Here is a 23063-nt window from a genome sequence, read left to right on the forward strand (position 1 = left end):
GATGGCCAACACAACACAGATAGACAGAGGCAGAGAGGGGATGGCCAGCAGAGAGAGAGAGAGACACAGAAGATGTAGATGAATGGACAGACTCCTCTAATTCCCTCATAAGACATGGGTCCACACATGCACACAGTTATACACAGATGTAGCCCAAATTAGTGGGATCATACCCAAAGAGACATATCCTCTAGAGACACACAGTAACACAAACAAAGTGTCGGGTCAGGGTTTGATTATCGCATCAGCCCATACACGTGGGCAGTCAAGCTGTAAGTTTTCCCCGCCACACAAACATAGACACAAGTCCAAACATACTCCCCAGCATTTTCAAAGGAAACACACAGACATGGTGATTGTGTGATAAGGAATCTCACAAATTTGCAGCAAAAATACAGGGCAACCTGATGATGACAGTTCTGGCCCTGTCTGCGTCCCCTAAACATTATCTGAACCTTTATATGTTTATGCAGACCTAACCTCTTAAATCACAACATGTGGCAGGGATTCCAAAAGTCACACCTCTACCTCAACCAATACGCTTGGTTACTAACTTTCCTTGAAAATACACATCTTCTTTTGGTTATCTATGAGCTACAAACTGTTTGCTTTGGTTCCAGGGAGAAGTCCACATGTGGTGGATGTGCTCTGCAGATCTTATCGAAAGAAGGAGACTAAAGGCTACAGCCAAGGGTGTCCTGTCTTGACAGAGTCTGTTTTCCTGTGCCCACATGTGTTCTTCATATGGCCCTGCTCTAAATGTGCTCCTTCCCTCCACTAACCACGAGGGACTTCCAGGAAGCCTTACTGTACATGGTTTTGGGTTTAAATATGCTGTGTGCGCCGCTGTGGCTGTGTTAATCACCATGTGTCTATCTGGATGACCTTGACCCAACAGGTGATGTTTTTAGGAGATGGCACTGGTTACAGGGTTGCGAATGGAAAAGCTTTGGAAAATAAAATTGAAATGCATGCTGGGTGTTGTGGCAGAGAAGCAGAAAAAAGGAGAGAGTAAAGAGATAAAGATATAAAGGTGAGGACTAGAGCCAGCGATTGCAGTCAATGTGGGTTAAGAGCAACCACAAACAACACTGGAAAGACAGATAAAAAGTAGAGAGTCAAAAGGACAATGGAGGAGCCTTGTGTGGTGTTAAAAGGTTTGATGGAGCATAACAAGAGAAACACTCTCAAATCACAGTGACGTTAAATGACTTCAATCCATAGCAGTTTGGTTATCAGCACAATTTTTTGGGGGGGGAGCTGACGTTTTCCTGTGATGTGGGCAAAAAGAGATTAAGCCACTGTGCCTCGATGTTTACGTGTGTGTTGTTGCTGACGAAGCTGCAGGCTTGACGCGCAAACAAACACATTCCAGCGTCTGACGGGGAGAGGCGAGACAATCGAGAGAGAGGTAATGAGCATTATCCCTGCTCATAGTAGCAATGAAAACTAATTGGGAACATGTTGCCTTCATTCCTGTCACTGGAAAGTCAGTGGACATTTCAAGTAAGAAAAAGCAAAGCACTCTCAGCCTTATGCTTTTATTCCAAAGAGAGCTACTTCTTTCTGGGTTTAGTCAAACAGGACTAGACACCCCACATCTCCATCTCCATCAAATCTCCATGGATGTCTCTGTTAACTGTCACTCAATCAGCCCTCAATCAAGCTTGCTGACAAATCCAGGCCAACACACACACAAGCGTGCACATACGCACACTGCAGTCCTTTTCAAAAGCACAGATACCATCAGTGGCACAGAATAGAGATGGAGATGAGACACAGCACAACATCAAAGCAAAAGGAAAAAAAGAAAACAGAAGAAATGTCAAAGGCTGTGGTCGCGTACTTGTGACTGAAGAACATAGTACACGTACATGTATACGTACGTACGTACGTACGTACACGTACACACACACACACACACACACACACACACACACACACACACACACACACACACACACACACACCTCAGTTAACCTGTCAGGAAGGGCACTATGCCGACTGAAACTGGCACACTCACCAACAAGCTTTTCATAAAATCTGCTGTTACTTTTCCATTCTCCTTCTTTTTCTTTTTCACTCTCTTTCCCTCTCTATCCAACTTCTCCCTTCTCCCTCTGGAAAATTGGCCGGCTGTTTGGGGTGTTGGAGAAACTGCCTCAAACATCATGCAAGCTGTAAACTATTGCTCAACCTGTTGAAGATGGTCTGTGAGGCAGCTCCTGATTGTAAGGAGCAGGTATGAATGACTGCAGTTATTCCTACTTTAAAGGATTTTTGGCTCTAAAACTGAACTGGGAGGTAATCACCAGTAAAGAAGCAGGAATGGAAGTCCTTAACAGAGTATCTCTGTCTGGTGTCAGTGTTTGCTTACTCCACCCTCTGTACACTCACAACCTTAGTAGTCATGCAAGTCTAAAGTGAAATCATCTTCCTATCTTTGTCTGCACTATCTGTGTGTGTGTTTGTTTGTGTATGTGTACAAGAGATAGTGTACCAATGAATTTTCAAGACGTGTGAAGTGTTTTTGGTTGCTGTTTTGTTGTGTATGTCCAGTGACAGTAAGATAAATGGTTAAAATGGTGAATAGAAAAATGCAATATTTCCATCTCTTCCTTCATGTCCATCTTGATTATGAGATTTTAATGTCATCATATATTATGTATATGTAAATAGATTTCATTGGGTGTATATATTCATGAAAAAACAGAGGAGGAGGGAGTCGTGCATAAAACAGAGTATCTTCAGACAAGTGTGTTTGCTTTTCCAGTGCAATATATCTCAGCTTTTCAGCCTCCACACACTGCTGCTCTGACTCCACTGGACAAAGGGGTTACTGACAGCATCACAAAAAGCTCCCTCTTTCAGCCCGTTTACAAAAACAACAGTTTAGACTTGAAAGGAAAAAGAAAAAAAAAATCATCACTTTCCTAGTTTGGCTGAGGAACATCCAAAAGAAGCTGTGTCCTTTTTTTTTTTTCAATGTCGGCTAAGGGAAACGATCACAGGCCCTCCTTTGGCACACATACATGCATACACAGGAGCAATTCTACACACAAAAACTGTACTTCAGCTGCAGAGATCTGGCTCTGGCCAACATGGCTACATAGATCCCAATCAGAGAGGATATGTGGGATTGAAGCTCCATCTTTCCCTCAAACGCTTTCTATCTCTCCATGGCTCCATCCAGCCAAGTCCGTATGACTCCAACAGATTTCACCAGAGAACACAGCAAGGGGTTATTATATCCAATCCCTGGTCAGACAAATCTGTTTCCACTTAAACTACACACTCCCTGGTCCCAATCTACGCTCTCTCTCTCTTCACCCCCACCCCCCCACCAGTCTGCCCATCTGATCTGTTTGTGTGTAATTAAATATTACAACCAATTCAGCCACAGGATTGTTCTGTATCGACTGTACTAACTGGCTTCAGTTTTGCTGGAGCACACATGCACAAAAAAGTGATGCATGCCAGCGAATGCTTATTAACAATTAGAACTGTGATGGTTGGCATTGATTTGTCAAGGGTAAGATGATGATTTTTGTGGGGTTTTGCGGTCTGACACAGACTCGGGGAGTTAGTCAAAGTTTACTCTTAGTGAAATCTGTACAAATGTTTGAAAGCAAGGCGGAACTGATCTGCACTGCCGCAGAAACAGGCACATTAAAAGACTGAATGGAGCACTGTGCATCTTTTCCTTTGTAAACCATAGTTTGTGACACTTAATCAAGCCATCTCCAAAGTTAAATAGCTGAGTGAGAGGGTGGTGGAGCTGTGAGATGGATAGTGTTTTAGGAGCAATAACAGACTGACTGTACTTCGTTCATGTCTGGGGTGGTTACAATAAAAGTCTTTTTTACTCAAGCAAAGCAGCTTATTATGCATCCTGTTTTTTTTTTGCATTTTTTGTCACAGTTACAGTTTACATTGCACTGAATATTACACTTCATCAGGTCAGATACATTTTCAGAAAGACAGTTTCAAAAAATGTCTGTCTTTTCTATATGTGATTCATCAGGTATATGTACAAAACAAGCTTTTATTTTTTTTTTTACTTTCACATCAGCAAATTTATCTCTGCCCCAGGAGGATGTTTATTCAGTTAACAACACTTAAAACTTGCACAAGCCATTTTGGTGTCATGTCTGCTCCAATGTTATGTAAAGGTCAGACAGGCCTGACTTCTCCAGCAGCATGCGTCAGTGGGGGAACAGAAATACGAGCTGCAGGAGCTAAATCTTATGTTTAAGTCTTAAGATCCTGATATCCTCTTCATCACTCTGTCTAGGCTGTAAAGTTAAACAGCATTTTCTCTCACACTACAGCTTCAGTCTCACTTATTAAACCCAGTGTTGAGTCATTATCGGTCGTGTTGCCATCCTACCTCTTTTTTTTTTCCTTTTTGGCTGGTGTTGCTATAGCTACTGATTAAGTGGGCAAGATGGACAAAAACAAAAAAAAAAATCTGGTAACCTGTGGCAACCAAGGCGAATATTATCCAAGGAAGCATAAGCAGTGATGGCCTCTCCGTGTACTTTGTTTCAATCATCCTCAAAAACGAAGTGATCTCCTTAATCTCCATTTCCAATTCAAGGTTAAAGAAGCTGGCCTCAGGAAATCTGACCTTCCAGCTAACAGCACTATCATACAAGTAATTTGTCCTGGGTTTCATGAATACCAGCATGCAAAGTTTAAAACCTGTCCAGGCCCATGGTGCATGTGTGTATGTTTTTTCCTCATTTCAATACAGGTAAATGCATCCTTTTATCTGTACATAAAAGTATATACGTGACCAAATAAATGTGTAGCATGTGTAGCAAAATAGCATTTAAATGCTACTGATGATTTCTATATGATTGCAAATCCAACAGACAACTGTATGGCCATTGGCTTCATGGCAAAAATGGCAACACTTTCTTTAAGTCCTCAATCTTGCATATTTTTCTATCAAGGAACCCTTGCCCTCACTAGTGTAACTACCACTGACCTTCAACCTTTGACACCCAACACTCAGATTTCAATATCATTTTAGACTCCAACACAGGTGCATGTGGCGGTGCTGTCTCTAAGCCAGACTTCACATTGGAATGATGTGATGCACAGTTGTTCCTTTCAACAAAGCCACTGCTACCATCCAGGCAATGCACTGAGCTGTCATGGTCCAAGATTCCAGCCATCTTCCAGCCAGTCTTCCTGCTTCCCTCATCAGCTGTAACCCCAACCCAACGTGCAGGACAGATTCCCTCGAGAACCGCGGCCATGACTCTGTGGTAATGCATGTGACACGCTGGCTGCACATTTTCCAATTTAAACAAGCCAAATAAGCAATCTTAACTCCACAGTTCTCTCTGGACAGTATAAATACTCCACCACTACTCTCCAGGAATGTGATTAGAAAGACTAACTCAAGATGCAAAGGCACGAATGCTTTCAAGTTTGCTGTCTCTTTGTCTCTATTTACGTCCATTGCCCCTTTTTCCCTTGAGTATCGGTCATCCCCATCTTTTTTTGCTTCCTCCTTATCAGTGCTTTACTGTAAACAGTGTTAAGACATATGACTCATGCTGCTGTAATGAAACAGGGGGGAGTGTGGCAGGAGTTCAAAATAATGACTAAAGTTTCAAAGAAGAGAGAAACAAGTAGAGACAGGCTGCACAATCTGCTAAGACGGTTATTTGATTTTGTTAATTAATCAACTTCACAAAATAAATTTCCTGTGTCAAAGGATGTGAAATCAACTGGATCCCGAATCCATGTAATAGCCAGACAAATAATTTGTGGTGTCATATCTATGAAAGCATTACTCATGGTTTTCCAGGAATAGTCTATACCCACACAAGTACATCGAAGCACCCACAGATGAACACACTGAAACACATGTGCACACCAGCACTCTAATGGGTTAGTGTTTTCACAGCTGGGACAGGACAAGAAGCCAGTGCAAACAGTGAAATCGACCATCAGTGTGTGCGTGTGTGCGTGTGTGTAGCCTGAGGTGGTACATGCACATGCACACGCACGCGCACATTACACTCACCCAAACATAAATTGTAGTGTTTTGGAATGGATTAACCCATATTATCCACTAAAGCTATATGACTTACGGTCTTAACTCTTTACACACTGGGCTGGTGACAGTGCTCACAAGGTTAACCTAAATTCATCTGTGCAGTTATTCAGGGCAAACACAGGCTCGTTATTAATGCCTGGGCAAATGTGCTGCGTGCTGAACACACATGCATCACACAAGGATGAACTTAAGTCTATTTCCCCATAATGTCCTGATATGTTTTCCAAAACTGCATTTGATCCCGCTCCAGATTTGTGGAGCAGGGAGAGTATTTTCAGAGTGCTGGTTTCCCCATCTGTGTGACCACAGTGCTGGGCCGCTCTCCCTGCATCTTTCTGCCCACCGTTCCCACGCCTCTTTCTGGGCTAAATACATATTTAGGGAAATACTGAGCAGCAAATCATATGCCCTGTTCTCTCAGGGCACTCAAAACCCATTACTCACTGCCCTTTTTACTACCTTTATAGACCTGGAGCAGAAAAACTCAACTTAGTTTTTTTTGTTAGTACTGGACCAAATCAGAGTTTATCTATCCAGGTAAATTTTGCTGAGCATGAATGCTCTCTTTCAACTAGTCCCTGCTTCAGGTTCATACAGTTGTTCACATTCAAGCCGCTAAAGCAGCCCTTTCAAACACAATCTTTCACTACTGGCTCCTGCAATTAAAAGTTAAAGTTAAAAGCACGGTCAAGGACTAGTGTATCTAAGGATATCTAACGATTTGGTTACTGGTACAGCAGGTTAGGTAGGAAACAAATACAGATGCAACAAAGTCTGAGAACATTTCAAACATTCCACAAAAACTCAGATTGATCTTTATTTTGACAGAGGTTCTTCAACGGATGTGTGTGTGCCAGTCGTACAGATCAACGATTTCGTAACCACTTCCACTGTCCATTAGTACAGCTACTATTCTGTACTTTAAAATGCCCTACAGCACTATCAATACAAACGATACCAGGAAGTGCTTGCTCATGTTATTTCCTTGTGAGGATAAATGAATGACAAATGGATTCTTCTGTATAGTGGTACTATGGAGTGAGTTCAACCAGTACTGTGGAGCCATTTGAACACATGCAAACCAGACTAAATAGCTTTCAGCGACTGTGTGTACGTGAACGTGCTCGTACAAGTGTGTGCATGAGTAATGAATAAGATCCTGGCACATCACAAGTGAGTTCCTCTAATGCACTCCCTGTAGACCAGAAGAAATAAACAGATAAAGATGAAGTGGACATGAACGCAATGGCAAAAAAAAGAAAAAGAGCCAAGAGAGAGAGTGAGCAAGAGAGGGCAGGAGGGAGGGAGTTTTCAGAATTGTTATTGGAGCCGTAGAAGTCATTTCTGACTTAAAGAGTTCCAGATGTGGGCCAGCCCCTGAGAAAAGGAAAGAATTGGAGAAACTGAGAGAAATCAAGAGGGAGGGAGGGAGTATTTATCAGACTGTGCCCTTCCACATGATCAGCAGCCTACCCTCCAAATCTGAATCTGGTCTGAGAGTGGAAAATGGATCTTTGCTTTTGTGTACACTGATGGTTGTGGTGGGAAAGGGACTTCAGCAGGAGGAGCAGGAGGGGGTTGAAAGCCAGTTTAGGGTGTGGGGTGTCAGGTGGTAAGGTGGTAGAGGGGCATGTGGCTTGCACAGCCCAGTCTTGGGCCTATAAAAAACTAGGGTGGTCAGAATAATGGTCTGTTGTTATTACACACACACACACACTCACACTGGTCTTTCTCAAAACCAGTGACTGAACTCACCAAAATAGGCCAGTCAAAACCAACCAAAAGACATCTGGTTAAATACTGGGACAAAAGCTGCTCTTTAACTTATTTTGCAATGAAATAGCTCCAACTCAAGCATAAGGCCAGATAACAGAGAACTTCAATGCACTGCACTCTCTTCAGCAATTGCAGGCTTAAATGGATGATGAAACCGGTGGCTGCCGCACATAATAAGAAATGTAAGTGAGTGAGTGAGTGTGTGCATGCATGTATGCAAGTACTGTGTGTTAAGTGCTGACTGATATCAGGCCTTTAGGAAGTTGGCAGCATCAACCTCTTCTTCACATGCTGGCCATGTTTGCACAGTACGGTGCTCCTGGATGATAACATCTTAACTTTAGATCAATAGTGAGCCTTCTAATTGCGGCCCTGTAATAATGGCTGCACTTATTTCCTCTCTCCCTCTCTTTATCTCCCTCCCTCTCTCTGTGTTGTGTAAAAGTCTATGTCCATAGATGTGAGGGCTCGTGTGCCCAGCTTCCCCAGCATTTGTTTTCACCCCCTCTGCATTGGGCTAAGCTGCACGATCACACAACAAAAGGCCATTGTGCTACAGTAAAAAGCTCTGCTCCAGGGAGCTGGTAGTGGGCCACAAACAAAGGCTGGTTACATTGTCCCAACACAAGCTCATGAATCAATTCAACACTGGGCTGCCAAAACAGCCACGGAAAGAGCGCTTCGAATCCACTAGGGTTTGACAAAGAGGCAAGAGAAAGAGAGTTGATTGAGGAGGGATGTGAGGGTGGGGACGACAAATGGACAGTAAGCAGGATGCACAGCTGGAGCTGGAAGAGAGAGGAGGGAGAGAGATTCAAGATATGTGAAGATGGTGGTGGGTGAGAGGGATTTGTCCAGCGCAGGAAGAGAGGGGGATAGCAGGATGAGGAAAAGGAAAAAAGATAGGGATTTTAAAGGAGTGCAGCCAACACAGCAGGGGGAAGAGAGGTGAAGTCAGTGTAAACATAGAGCTGTTTCAACAGACAAGCCTCCTGCCTGGGCTGTAAAGACTCTGTGCATCCCAAATCACAACAGCAGAGCAAGAGTGACATGTGAGGACTCAATCTTGCAACTGACCAATGAGGGTGAAGTAGTTAAAATCAAATTTAGCTGTTCAACACACAATCCAACAGTCATTTCTCCAAGTACAACCTTGGTCAGAGAGAAAATACTTTCTTTGTTCATATCACACACCTCTGCACCCTCATTTTCCTATTCTGTCAAGTCAAATTAGCAACGAATCCATCAAATGTTCAGACACAAAGTATGTATTGTATCCAACAGCAGGCCACATTTCATCTTTTCCAAACGTGGACTGTGGGGGAATGGAAGGTGGTGACCAGCACTCTGGAAGGAGAGTGTGTGTCTGAAAATACAAACTTTGGGGTGAATTATGATATCCATTTCTACTCAGCAAAACAAACAATTTACACACAAAGCCACTAAACACTGAAAAGGACTGGAAAATATATTTACCACTGGCGTTCTTCCCGCAGATAAGGTGTTCATAGTGCTGCAGGACTCCCCACAGCTCCGCGTCATTGTTCACCACCACTTCCAGCGCCTCTGCACTCACTGGGGTGCAACCTGACCCTGAATCCGGCCCCGAGTGACCCCTCTCGGCTACCAGCACTCGGGCTCCTATCTCCTCCACCAGAGCCTCCGTGCATGCAGTCAGACATATAGCCGCGTACTCATGGATGCGCACGGAGATGCGGGTGTCCACCATCCAGCGGAAGAAGCGTCCCACGGAGAAGGAGAGGCCGCAGCGGGCGGACTTGCCCTTCCTCAGCAGCTCCCCGGCGCTCATACTGTACATGGAGATAGCCTTGACCGTAGCAGAGACGCAGTGGTCGGCCAGGGCCCAGCTCAGCACCAGTCTCATGGCGCTCTGCACCTCGAAACGTGTGCAGCGGCAGTGCATGACGCTGAGCCGCTGAGCCTCCCGGGAGATGCGGATCAGAGCCCTGCGGAGGAGAGCGGACAGCCGCCTCACAGCCTCCGGAGAGAACACAGGTGTAGGTCCTCCTTTGATGCTCCCACTCTCGGCCACTTTGCGCAGTATTTTGGCCACCTCCTCTTCGGTCCAAGGGAACTCTTCCAGCTCAGGTAAGCGGGGACACTTGGAGAAGATGTCCTCCGGGTCTTCGGGGAGGACAGTGTTGACCGTGTCCCAGCTGTTGTTCCTACTGTTCATGGAGCCGGAGTAGTACCACCAGTTGCCCCGGTGAGGGGCCGTCATGAAGGCCTGAGAGTTTGACTTGGAGGAGGACAGGCTGAGGGATTTGCAGGAGTCCCCAGCCCCGTAGCCCGAGTCCAGGGTCAGGTCCTCCAGGGTTTTCATGTGGACATTGCTCAAACCAGCCATTATGGTGAAACGGCTTTTACAAGGGTGCTTTGAAAGAGCTGCAAACCTCGCCAGCGGTTTACCTGGAAGTCACCTAAGCAGTCGTCGAAACTCCCCGCAGAGCAGGATGAACTGGTTACACAGCGCAACACTTGTCAGACATGCTGCTTCACAGAGTTCAGTGTAGGACAGCGAAACAACACAACTGCACAAGCGGAGAAAATCCTGGCAGACAGTTTATAGTCAAAACCGCCCTATTTTGTAGTTTACAAACTGGGCAGCGAGTAAAATGAAAGTTGCACCCGTCTCACCTTTCCCCCGGGCAGCGCAGGGATTTAAACTTTCCTCCAGTGTCCACAGTCTTTTAAAACACGACGAAATGTCTCCCCGCTCTCTAAAAACAGCCACACGAGTTAATTTAAGGGGGGAAAAGGACACAAGCCCCGTGTTACCGCTCAACAGAACGAAACTGTTTCGTTTTCGCAAACAACCGTGGAAAAGTCCGAGTTTACCTCACCGCTCTCCTGTCCCGGTGCCTCGCTGAAACAGCCTGCCGGAGAGAGTCGGCTACAGATGTGTGAGAGGAGGGACTGCTACTGATTGACAACACGGAAGCAGCACGGAACACCAATCAGAAGAAGCCGACTTTTGCGGCAGCCAATCAAGAACGGCTCCAAATCTGTCCTAAATTTGGGTGAGTAAGTAAACTTTGTTTTGTCCCAAATGAGCATCAAACAAATTCCGTTAACATGTGTGACCTATATTAAGATGTATTTTCTTTGACTTACGAATTACGCACTTTTTCACACAGTGACACGGCATCATTACAAAAGTTTTATATCGCTTCAGCTATTACCATTACTATTTTTGTGGTTAAAATGTTTGTGTTTCTTTATGTTTCAGTGTTTGATTAGTTTAATTATTCATACAAGTACACAAATACTTTTTTCTTTTTTTTGTTATTAGGATATTTACAAGTGTGGGCAAAATTCTCTGATTAGTTTACTGGAACCAAAAAGCTTAGGCCTTCCAAGCAGACTCCAGTTATCTCCTCATGTTGACTCAGAGGGGACTTGGCTTTCTGCCTACACATTAGCTAATCTCTCACCTGCAGCTTGTAACACATATTGTATTTGTAAAGCCCGTGGTAATAGTGTAAGAGGTGGAGCAGTGTTTGCCTTGATCTATTGAGGCTTGGCGTTTTCACTGAAAGTGCATTTAAAGGCTTATTTAGGATTGCGCTGAAGATAGAAACAATGTAATGGCGTGAATAAGTATATGCAATATATATCTGTTTTTCTTCTCTTTTTTCATGTTCAACTAAGAAGTTGTTTACTGGTGTATATGGGTTGTACCCAGTCCTCTACTTTGTGCTCATTCAGTACCAGTTCAGAAGAGGTAATGCCTTAAAAAAAAAAGAAGTGCCAGCTCTTGCTTTCAAAACAAAGAGTGAGCAAATCCACTTACAAAACTTCACAGTTTGGCTCATCAAGTTTGTTGTTTCTGGTTTGGTGGTGTAACACGCTTAAGGTGAAATAAAACAAACATGCTGAAGAAGCCTGTGACTACTTGCCTTTCATCACTCTGCACTCACACAGACAGGTAGGGTGTGTCCCAAGAATCCAACACTATTACATAATGGGTTTAGGGCAGAGCACGTACCCTGCGTGCCCGTGAGACTGCAACACATTGTGAAAGTGACTGTAATGAATGTTTTCTTGCACGTATGAAGATCTTTAAGTTACCGCACATTCTACATTATGCAGTATATGTACTTCAAGTGGAAAAAGTGACTCTCAACCACCTACACACTCACACATCATGTTCTATGAATCACTCAGTCGGGGGAACTGAAAACAGAGTCAACCTTTCAGTCCAGCTAACCTCCCCTGTTTGTCTCTATTAGTCAAATCTGCTCTAAATGAGATCAGAAGACACACACAGGGCGTAGAGCAGATCACAGGAGGTTAGCACTTGCCTCATCCAGACCTCATGTAGCTGTGGTGTAGACAAGGCTTACCTCACGGCCTGTGTGTGTGAATGTGTGTGTGTGTGTGCGTGTTCAGGGCATACGTCAAGCCAGCGCACCACTCATAGCAATATCACACACTAGTGGGGGGGAGGGTCAACAAATCAAAACAAAAAAACTCTGCAAATAATTAAATGTGGTTTGAAAACACATCAGCCCTGTTGGGGTTCAAACTGTTAGTTTCATAATGTTTGGTTTTCACTCTGCGTTGGTCATAAAACACAATGAATGTTATATTAGATCAGTTTAAGTTATAACGACTAGCTGGATAGTGATGTCAGCCTCAGAGTAAAAACAGCAAGGCTTTCACATGATATCATATTGACTTTGCATGTGTAGCTAAGTGCATTAGAGTTTGTTGAAATCTTGTCAAAATGTGCTTTCAGTAATCAGTTTGAATATATCTTAATCTAGCTGAATTGGCCATAGTTATAAGTAGAGCTCAAGAAATAGGTTTGACATTTCAATAGGAGTTCTTGAGTCACATTCAGCTGTTGTAGGCTGTATAATGAATTTTATGGGTGTTTTACACACCCACTGAGCTTGATTCAACCTGTTGTGCGGAGGAGAAAAGCTTTATCACGTCACCTAACTGAAATAATCAAAGTGAGCTACTCATGTTATTACAAACGGTTGAATTATTTGCATAAAGGAAGTGATCCCTTACACTCTCGAGAACATTGGTCCAAGTGCGTGTGAGCATGTGACAGGGGGATTTTGAACTCTGGCAATATTTTTCATGTTTCTCATTATGCATTGTGTCTTTTTTCTACAGTGAATCAACCCACCCCTGCAGCAAATATGTATTTAATTTCATCATTTAAATGTGTTTTATGTCTTTCAACTACTGTGCCTCTGTGGGTACAGTATATGTGTTTGTGTGGGTGCAGCTCCACCTTGTGGTCAGATAGGGAATGGAGTTACTTCCATTTGTTGTAGTTGTTGACACTACAAAGCAACAACAATAAGTAAGACCAACTAAAATTGAAAAATCAAAACGCATCTGAAAAATGATGTGGACGTAAGCATAAAATTTTATTTGCAAAAACCCAACAAATCAAAATAAAAGTACAATACATTCTTAAAACCTTTTCTCTACAAAACAATTTCACAGAAATTACCTTGGAATGTATATTCCTATTTTTCATTTTTATGTTTCTTATATATATATTCTTATATTTAATGTGTTTCTTTTGTTCTTTAAATAATCCCATGTCAATGTTAAATGACGTACAGAATAGACCTTTTTTTTCCTGTAGAGGCAAAGAGAGGGTCTTGGAGGGCATTTTTTGACAATCGCATAGTCAATAACAGATCATTAGCTTTCATCCATATATATGTCCAGTCTTGAGCCCTCCAGCCGTTCCCCGTCAATATAAGTACCATGTTGCATAAACAGAGGCATTAGCAGCCCGGCCTCCAGCCAAACTAATGGGAGCAGGTGGGGTCCCGCTTGACAGCAGCTGCCAGTGAGTCTCCATGACACCTCCTGTTCCCTCTCAGTAGTCATTTATACCATCTCTGTCTATCTCACCAACGGAGGCAACTGGCTTGCAAAGTACACTCCTTGCTTCTAAGGTAATATAACAAACAGACTGACACATCTGTAATCTGTTTAAGAGAACCATATTTCCTTCTTTTACAGTGTATCTGAATTTACAGTGACATTACAGCCTGCTGATAAATAACATTGTACTTCTGTCTGTCCCTGCCCTCTTCTGTCATTAGAGTAGTTTAAAAACTGCCTGCAGCCAAACCCTGATAAAGGCACACATTTGTGAAACAGCCATGCCTTGCCACATCGTGTCTGACACATGAACTGCTCTCCCCTCCTGCCGGAGCTTTATACAAGCTAAAAAGAAGAGTGTCGACGTTTTCAACAGCGAAGCATTAACCTGTCTCGTGGTATTTTTTAATATGAGAGATAAAGTTTTAATCCCCCAAATTTAATATATGAAATGCAATTCTCAGCTCAGAAAATGCTTAAAAAACAATGGTGTGACAACTTCAAATCAAATGTCAGAAAGCTGTCGTAGTCCTCAGCTCCCCTCCTGTTACAGTGTCACGTTCCAGTTGACAATGAGGTTAGAGATGTGGAGGGAATGAAGGATACCGTCAGTAGAGTTTAAAAGTGTAAACCATTCACAAATTCAGTGTTTTAAAACAGAAAATAGCACCCCCAAATATTAGAGTGTCCGTACAAATGAAAACCCCTTTTAAATAACTAACAGCAAAACAAATTTCAGATAATGAAACAAAATGAATCAAGTCATAACCGATAGCTAGCAGTAATCTGGATGTAAAACTGATATTACAAAACAGCAGCAGGGCTCTATATAACGTTTCAAGAGATACAAATACACAGATTACCGTGACGCTGAAGATGAATTGAAGATAAAAGAGAGAGGGACAGAAGAGATGTAAAGATGATGCATCTGTCAGTGTCTGTTTGGAAAAGGGCTTCTCTGATTAGGAAACTTTTTGTTTCATTATATCAAATATCGGGAAAACGTCAGCACCTCGGTCATACTGGTTAATGATATTCAACAGGTAGTAGTTGATGTATTTAGAAATAGTGTTTACCAAAACCATAGTTCCTCTACTCGAGCTACGCCACCATGTCTGAATCTATCGGAATAACATGTTGTCACACATTCTATAAGGCTCCCATGTGAGAGCGTGTTAGAAAAAAAGATCTTAGGTTGTCTTCTCATCTCCTTGTTAGAAAAAGGTGCTTCCTGTCATCATAAGCACACGCAAGCGGCAACACACCCACACACACTTGTATATATACAGCACATACTCACACATACCCACAAACACACACACGAAAACAGCTGCTTTCCAGTCTGTCTGAAAACATTGCGCCAAAAAAAGGGCAGAGAGAAGGAGAACAAAAATAACTCTCTTCTCTCTGTACAGTAGTTCAGTCAGTGAGGCAAAGTGATGACTCAGATCTGTCTGCATAAACAGCTCGCTTCCAAAGTTCACATTTGGACTCCGTTTCCTCATACAGACAAGCATACAAGAGGGGCCGCTGGCGAAACAGAGGCATCCCCGAAAAGGAGCCTGGCTTCAAGAAAAGGCAGAGTTCAGGCAGTGGAGCGAGCTACCAGAGGTCTCTCTCTCTCACACAGTGGATCTGCAGGTAGGTTTTCAGGATCCTCCGACCAGCAGGGAACGCTATCCCTTAGGAGTTTTCTTGTTTTGGGCGTTCCACATGCCTCGTTTGGAGTGGTAGTAGTGAAAGAAGTGTCTCAAGCGTAGTCGCTCAACCTCCAAACCATTCTGCAACACCCTGGATGGAGAGGGAGACACACTAGGTTAAAACTGGGTTTTAAAGGGTGTCTGCAGCGTTCTCCGAATTAAATGAAAGACTTTGTATTCCCACGGATAATGGTATTTAATACCGTTTTCATGGTCATAACGGATGAAGAATGATGGAAAACAAACAATAAAGCCTAAAGCTACGTACATTAAGTACATTCATTTATTTTTTGCAGTAACTTATTCCTAGTAATATAATTGATCAATTAACCTGATCTGGACCTATGAATTACTTAACAGGCCTACGGGGCACTGTATGAAGTGACTGTTCAATGTCTTGTTTGAAAGTCACAGAACTTAATGATAATACTACAAAGACAGATGAGCTATCCCACAGAGACACAAAACAACCACAAAGAACAAAAAGGCTTCAAAGAAATGCAAAACGAGAGATGCAAAATAGCCACAAAGAAACACAAAATTACTACAGAGACACTAAATGACCACAAAGAGACACAAAACTGCCACAAAGAGAGAAACAACAACAAAGATGTGGTGTTGTGTTGTTTGTATTTATTTTATGTCTCTTTCAGTCTGAGGGTCCTACACCGGACGGCTGAGGGGACCTTTTATTTGTTTGATTTGATTTGCTTGTTCGATTCCGAGCAACTGTGTTCCAACAGCCAAAAGGTAAAACTAATGTTACTGTCTGCAGCAGGCAAGAAAAAAAATTCACAACCTTTGTAAATGAAAGGAGACTTTTTAATACCTTCTAAGCTCTGTTTTTGAGGGAATTGAAATCAATGCTTTGTGAGACATTTCAGCGCCTGCAGATACAAGTTTTTTTCATCAAGGAGAAAAGACTGAGACCACAGCAACTGATCTTGGTAACTGTAACCAGGGGGTGCCTTCGATAGTCTGTTTAAACCTTTTACTCTGATTTTATTCAAGGGTCAGTAAAAGGTCAGGTTTTGAATTAGCCATCTCTGAAATCTCTGAGAAGTATTGAAAAAATAACATTTTAAAAGTGCCAAAAATGATATTCCATCTCCACCCTTGTTATTCATTCTCAGTGGTGGCAGAAATCTGAGAGGTGCATGTCTTAACACCTGCTCAAATTAATCTATAGCTCAAGAGGAACCTGAGACAATACGCGTTTAGGACATTTACCATAAACAGATGAGGTGCAGCAGTGCTTCAGTTTAAGAAACAAATGTCAATATTTTATCAGAACTGTAATGAACTGTGATATATAAGAGAAGGTCATGATCTTATGAACCTCTGCAGAACTCTGAATACAAAGCACATAATGTTTAACTACAACTTCAAAAGTTACCATAGAGTTGGGTCAACATCTCCCTGACAAAGTCTCAACAAAAATGAACTTTGAGACCTGCTAATAGGGTTATTATGTTGGCTTGTTGCTGGGTTACCTGTCCAGCAGCTCCCAGTCCTCTCCACCCCAGCGGTCTTTGAATTCCTCTGTGTTCATCCCTCCAATCTTATCAAAGTCTGTCTTGTAGATTCCGAACAGGCCAAAGCCATTTACCTCCCAGTAACCTGCAGAGAGGACGAAAAGAATGTTAATAACAGCTAAGAGTCCCGTCACATGCCACTGCATCGACAGTGATCACGGTAAGAGGAAAGTCTGATGCTTATAGAAGTATGTGCTTCTGATGCAAGTCTGTTTATTCGGACTGTAAATTGAAAACTATTATGGATTCAAGTCGTCTGATGTCTGTAACTGAGGAGCGAGTCAATATATGTTACTGTATGATTGTGATTATTCCTGTGTGAGCACAGACAAGAGCCTTCATTCATGTATTGAATATTGGTGTTACCATCAGGCTCTCGTGGTGAACTGCCACAGCTGAGTCTCATGACTATGGGAGCAAAAGCAAGGCGTCCCTCGACACAGTGCTTCCTGATGCTTTCCAAGATGTTGAGAGGGAAGTGGATGTGCAGATCACACAGGAACACGATGCTGTGACTGTCCTGCAAGGGGAAAAGACAGACGAAACAGTAATGTACACATTCATTACATCTGAATAATGTCTAAATCTTTCCTACGTCTGGGTAAAGGAAATGTGTGTGTGAAGGATTCTGCCTCTAAGAGCTGGTGTAAATTTGTGTGTATGACAGTGCATGTTCACATACGCCTAATATAGGATTTTGGGATTAAAGAGAGTGAAGAAGTCTGGGCTCAGCATCAGTGGCTTGTCTTCACTCCAAGAGCCTGCAGGTCATTCAGACATGAGTGACAGCCCTGTCATCCCACCGTGACAGCGCTGACACTCAACTGATGGATTAACGTCTGTCCAAATTTCCAGCCGCTCCACGCCCCCGTGGGTGGGGTGTGCATGCGTGTGTGTGATAGAGAGACAGCCAGAGAGAGGCGTAAGAGCACATGCACACAAATAACCTGTGAAAGGGAGTGGATGTGACAGCTATGGCATACACATGACAGAGGAAATGCAGCTAACTGTCTAAGCGATTCCCTGTCATCCACAGCTGGGCTCTGTGGGAGAGGGAGAAGGGAAGGAGGAGGAGGAGGCTCAGAGATAAGGCCGTGATCCGCAGCCCGTGACAGACCGGCCCAGCAGTGATGTATTCATTATGCATGAGTGTTCTTTCCGTCTGTCCATCAGCCAGTAAAGGTCATGTGGTCAGTGTGAGCGGCTGACCTTCAGTGAGTGGCTTTTTCCCTGCCAGCTCGCATATTGTTGTCTTGCCTGTGTGCGTTTGTTTTTCTGACCTCAATGGTGTCCACTCCGATCTGCAGTCCCGCTGAGCGCTCAAAGTTCCCCTCTCTCCTAAGATACTCGTATCTGTCAAAACAAAAATATACACACAAATCACTTAAAAAAAAAAAATCATTTCCTAAGTCATATCACTTTGCTGATTATGTCGCACGCACATGACACACACAGACCTTGGCACACTGCTGTCTCTGAGCGCCTGCTCCACGTCCATGTCTTCGCTCTCAAAGTCGACGATGATGATGCTGAAATTGTCATCCTTGGTCTGGCGGTGAAGATTCTCCATGTCAGAGATAAACTGCTGTACCCACCGAGCCTGGTTCTTCACTGAGGGACAGTAAGGACAAAAAACCTTTTACCTTCATTATGTTGATTTGCATCATGTGCAGGTTTTAAAAGATTATTTGGTTTTCAAAGCTTAATGACATTACTAACTGACCCGGCACCACAAAGTGCACCATGACATCTCTCCTCCACTGCAGCATGACCGGCTGGCAGAGCAGAGGCTTAGCATAGGCGGTGCTCCACGGCGTCGCTCCGGGCCGGGCGGGGGACTTGGTGGAGGGAAGGGGCGGCGGGGTGGCGAGGCTGGATGTAGCAGGGGAGGGGGCTGAAGCTGGTGCCGAGGCCGGGGCAGAGTCGGTGTTCTCTAGGCTTTCCTCCCCTTGCCTGCCGCGGTGCAGCAGCAGGTAAATGTATTCTGACAGACGCACCACGCTGCGGCCCCTCTCCATCAGCTCCAGCTCCACCAGGTAGCGATTCCCTCTGGCCGAGTCCCGTCGCTTCTCCACGTTGATAATCCGCAGCAGGGTGTAGATCCTGGGGCACAGACAGAAAAGAAAGGTTTGAGAAAAACACAGACAGGTTGTACATGCTCTGAAAAATAATACGGAAGAAAACAAAAAGGCTGCAATGAGAAAACACTATTTCTTATATCTTTCTCACAACTGGATTAATTATTGTTTGACTGGGAGGCAGACCACTTCAAAAATGCTGCTACTCATTATCTGTGTTGCTGTGAAGCCAACATGGTGTGATGTGGGAGGAAAATGAAAACAGAGAAAAAGTTAATGGCATAAACTACTTCACACAAATAACAACAAGGATTGTAAGCATTGCTGCAGAAAACAGTAATCAGCACATAGAGGTCTGCGAACATGAAGTCAAAGCACCGGGGCGTGACCAATATGTTCTCACTGAAATTACTACTAGCTTTACATAATAGCTAACCACATTTGAATTTACAAGGTTGCAGGGAAACATGAGCCCTTTTAGTCTAATATTACTCTCACTCGCTCTCCTTTATCCTTACCCTCCGTTGCGTTCGTTGAGTTTCTCCATGTACTGCGCCAGCACGTCCACCACCTCGCTCTCTGCCAGCTGGAGGTTGCCGGACACATTGCAGCGCAGGTCGTTCCAGTCAGAGCGCAGAAGCTCAAAGTCCATCGGATTGACTGAGAAGGTCCTCTGCCAGTTGATGCTCTCCTCCGCCCAGCCTGGCCGAGCCTCCACCTCCTCGTAGCTGTAGTCCGACATCTCGCCCTCCTCTGGCTCCGGCTCGGGATCCGGGTCGGGGTCTGGATTAGAGTGGTTTGTATCTTCGAGTTCCCCCGGGTTGGGGTCCGGGTCCGGGTCTGGCTGCTGCTGGGACTCAGTGATCTCTGAGATCTTGAGGTAAGAGGTGACCCTCGATTGACCTTGGAGCATGTTTTCTGTGGAGTTTAACCTTGGCATGGTAACTAGAGGGGGAGGGGGATCTTGGTGATGGGATATGGGAGTTAGTGGGCCTTCTTTGCTGGGTAGATCAGCCGTGACAGTCGTCTTTAAATCCTGATGCTCCCCTTTCCTCTTGCTTTTCTCTGGTTGTTTTGCCACTGCTGATCTCCTGACAGTCTTCTGTACACTTTCATTCTGTATGTTGATGCTTCCATTGTGAGGAGATGTCTTACCCCCTTTTGTGGGGGGGTTGGGCCAGAGCTGAGGGGCACTAACAAGGCTCCTACCTCCTGTAACCCCTCCCCCGGCATGTCCTTTGGCACCCAGGTTGACCAGCCTTGTGGTCTTCCCAGTTTGGTACAAAAAGACTCCCGGGAACACCTCCCTGGGGTGGCGAGACGCCCTCTCCTCCCTCCTCTCTCGACGCTGCTCCCTCTCCCTCTCCCTCTCCCTGGCGGGCCGAGGCCTGGTGATGTAGATCTTGTTCTCCTCCTTCCTGTTTCCAGCCAGCTTGTTGTTGTGGGCGTTGTTGTTCTTGTCGTAGGGATTGTTGCTGTGGGCGGAGTTGCTGAGGATCTGCTTGGCACGGCTGGCAAGGGCAGAGAGGGAGGACTTTTGGGGGAAAAGGAGCGAAGACTTGCTCAGTTTAGGCGGAGTCTCAGCTCCTTTCTCTCCTCCTCCTCCTCCTCCTCCTCTTCCTCCTCCACCACCTGCTCCTCCTCCTTTCCTGCCAGGGCCCTGCTCTACAGGACCAGTGTGGATCCAGGACAGGGAGCGGCCCCGGACCACATTGTCAGTATCAGGCTCAGGCAGCCTGGGTTGAGGCTCGTCGAGTCCCTTTCTTGAATCCTGTCTAATGCTCCCTCTTGTGTGATCTCGTCCCCAGTCTCTGTCCGATTCCCTACCCATCTGTCCATCTCTGTGCAGAAAGTGTCTCCTTTCTCTGCGGCGGATGATATGATTGTTGACTGCTCCCTCCTCATCATCATCGGGGTCCACCTCCTCTTCCTCCCCCTCTCTGCCGGCCGGTGTGGGCCCGGGCTTTGAGTGCTGATGGGAGGGGTTGGAGGTGTGGCTGGTCAGGCTGGGATGAGAGGGCTTCTTGGGCGACTGTGTGCCAACGATCTCTGCCTCGTCCTCACCTTCGACCACCTCCTCTTCCTCTAGGAAATCTGCAGGCAAACACAAAGAGCGTCGAGTGTGTGTACATGTGCGTGTGTGTATATATATGTGTGTGTCCTGTGTGCATGCAGGAGTGTGTGTTTTTTTCATTATTAGTTACCATCTGGATTGGGGAAGAAGAACGGTCTGTCATCTTCCTCCTCATCCATCTTCATATATTTGTAGAAGCCAAATCTGGCAGACACACATACACACACACACACACACACACACACACACACACACACACACACACACACACACACACACACACACACACACAGCAAGAGCCACATGCATTAACAGAAGGCTGAAGTTTCAATGTGTATTCAAATTGCCATCGAACTCACAGACACTCAGTAACAGTTATTCTGTATAATAAGTGTATTCACTTATTATACAGACAGAGACAAATGTTCCCTTTGCTCTCTGATAGATAAAAACAATAATGTCCTTACTTTTCTAGGTAGATAGGAGACTCTCTGTAGAAACACTTGTTCTCTCGCTCCATGTGGGTGAGACGTGTGAAGTCATTGGGGTAGACAAAGGATAGATAAACCTGAAGAAAAGCACAATGTCAATCAAAGATGAAATAATGCGAGAAAACACAGATAATTCTCATTTAGCAGTATTCTACTGGGACTGCATTCATTTAATGAAAACCAGCCACTTGCTCTACATTGCACTGCGTTTTCTTACAGTGGTTCCTGTCAAATCTAAAATGGATTTGTTTTCGTGGCTCTCGTTTCCAGCTCGTCACTTGTCTCTGGAGTTGCTGCAGTAACTCCTGTTGGCCTACAGAGGGAAGCAGCGATCAAGACTACCTGCCACCTGCTTCATTAATGTGTTTTTCATACAAAGGGAAAGATGCGGTGTTAATGTCCAAACCGGCATGGACTGAGCTTCTCTGCTTCTTTGTTCTCTGTCCAGTTGATCTGAATGTGAGGGACTACTTTTTCAGCAAATTAGACGACTACTGCTTTAACGGGATGCACTGATACCCCCACAGATATCATCTTAGCACAAACCGCCAATTAAAACACAAGACAAAAACATCATCATGCATCTTGAGTGGCAGGTCTTTTTACAAACCCAGAGGAATGGTGATTGAAGGGAGACTTACAAACTGCAGGCCCTGATATCTAGCGATGGGAAAATCTTTGACCACGTAGGTTGGCGAGTAGAGACAGGCCGGCAGAACGTTTTCCAGGCGGGAGGGGTCGATCATAGGAGCTGAGGAGAGAGACAGAGAGAGACAAAGAGGAGGCAAACATCTCAGAGATTGGACAAACAAATATGTATATGGAAACTTAAGAGACAGAAAGCTGGGAGATATTTGGGGCAATGACAGAAAAAAGGAGGAAAACACACGAAAGAATGAGACACAGCCAGCAAGATGAAATGAATCCTACACTGGACTGTGAGCCAGAGAATCAGCCAGACACTCAATCAGACAATCAGAGAAAATCAAGATGAGGACAGGAAAAGGGGGGGATAGCGTGAGATGATGACCGGCAGGTTTACTGCTGTAGAAGGTGTCCCTGGGGTCCGGCTTCAGCATATCCGCTCCGTGCTGCATGATGCTGCTGCCTCCTTCCACACCCTGGGGCTGAGACTCCTCAGGGAGACGGATGTGACTAGCCAAGGTCTGGGGGATGTGGTCAACACTGTTCATCTTCAAACTGGACTCATCTGAGAAATACAGAGAGAGAGACAGAGAGAGAGAGATAGAGAGAGAGAGAGAGAGAGAGAGAGAAAGAGATTGAATTCTCTGTTTTGATCATCATGTGATTATCTAGTGACGGACAAATTTGATGTTAGCTGTTGGAAAATATCATGCACATTATCTGTGTCGCATCATCATAAATCCTTACCAACCATGAAAAGGTGGAGAAAGGGGAGAGAAGAGACAAACAGAGAGGCAGAGAGGAA

At 44.5% G+C, this 23063-nt stretch overlaps 2 protein-coding genes across 3 annotated transcripts in view; both read right to left on the bottom strand.

The window, feature by feature from the left end:
- Positions 1-10768, bottom strand: part of abtb2b (ankyrin repeat and BTB (POZ) domain containing 2b) — a 44121-nt gene extending 33353 nt beyond the window's left edge. Inside the window, exon 1 of the mRNA XM_056386257.1 lies at positions 9329-10768. Within this exon, the coding sequence (XP_056242232.1) occupies positions 9329-10220 (892 nt within the window). The 5' untranslated portion in view covers positions 10221-10768. The remainder of the gene's footprint in view (positions 1-9328) is intronic.
- Positions 10769-13244: 2476 nt separating this feature from the next.
- Positions 13245-23063, bottom strand: part of b4galnt4a (beta-1,4-N-acetyl-galactosaminyl transferase 4a) — a 127950-nt gene continuing 118131 nt past the window's right edge. Inside the window, exons 10-20 of one of the 2 annotated variants that reach the window (XM_056387066.1) lie at positions 22644-22823; positions 22255-22364; positions 21590-21690; positions 21253-21326; positions 19567-21142; positions 18694-19073; positions 18428-18581; positions 18251-18323; positions 17337-17490; positions 16929-17055; positions 13245-15526 (exon numbers count right to left, since the gene is read on the bottom strand). In XM_056387066.1, coding sequence (XP_056243041.1) covers positions 15412-15526; positions 16929-17055; positions 17337-17490; positions 18251-18323; positions 18428-18581; positions 18694-19073; positions 19567-21142; positions 21253-21326; positions 21590-21690; positions 22255-22364; positions 22644-22823 — 3044 coding nt within the window. In that variant the 3' untranslated portion in view covers positions 13245-15411. The remainder of the gene's footprint in view (positions 15527-16928; positions 17056-17336; positions 17491-18250; positions 18324-18427; positions 18582-18693; positions 19074-19566; positions 21143-21252; positions 21327-21589; positions 21691-22254; positions 22365-22643; positions 22824-23063) is intronic. The other variant, XM_056387067.1, reaches the window with a different exon arrangement.

This window comes from Seriola aureovittata, chromosome 10 (genome assembly GCF_021018895.1).
Source record: "Seriola aureovittata isolate HTS-2021-v1 ecotype China chromosome 10, ASM2101889v1, whole genome shotgun sequence".
Taxonomy (NCBI): domain Eukaryota; kingdom Metazoa; phylum Chordata; class Actinopteri; order Carangiformes; family Carangidae; genus Seriola; species Seriola aureovittata.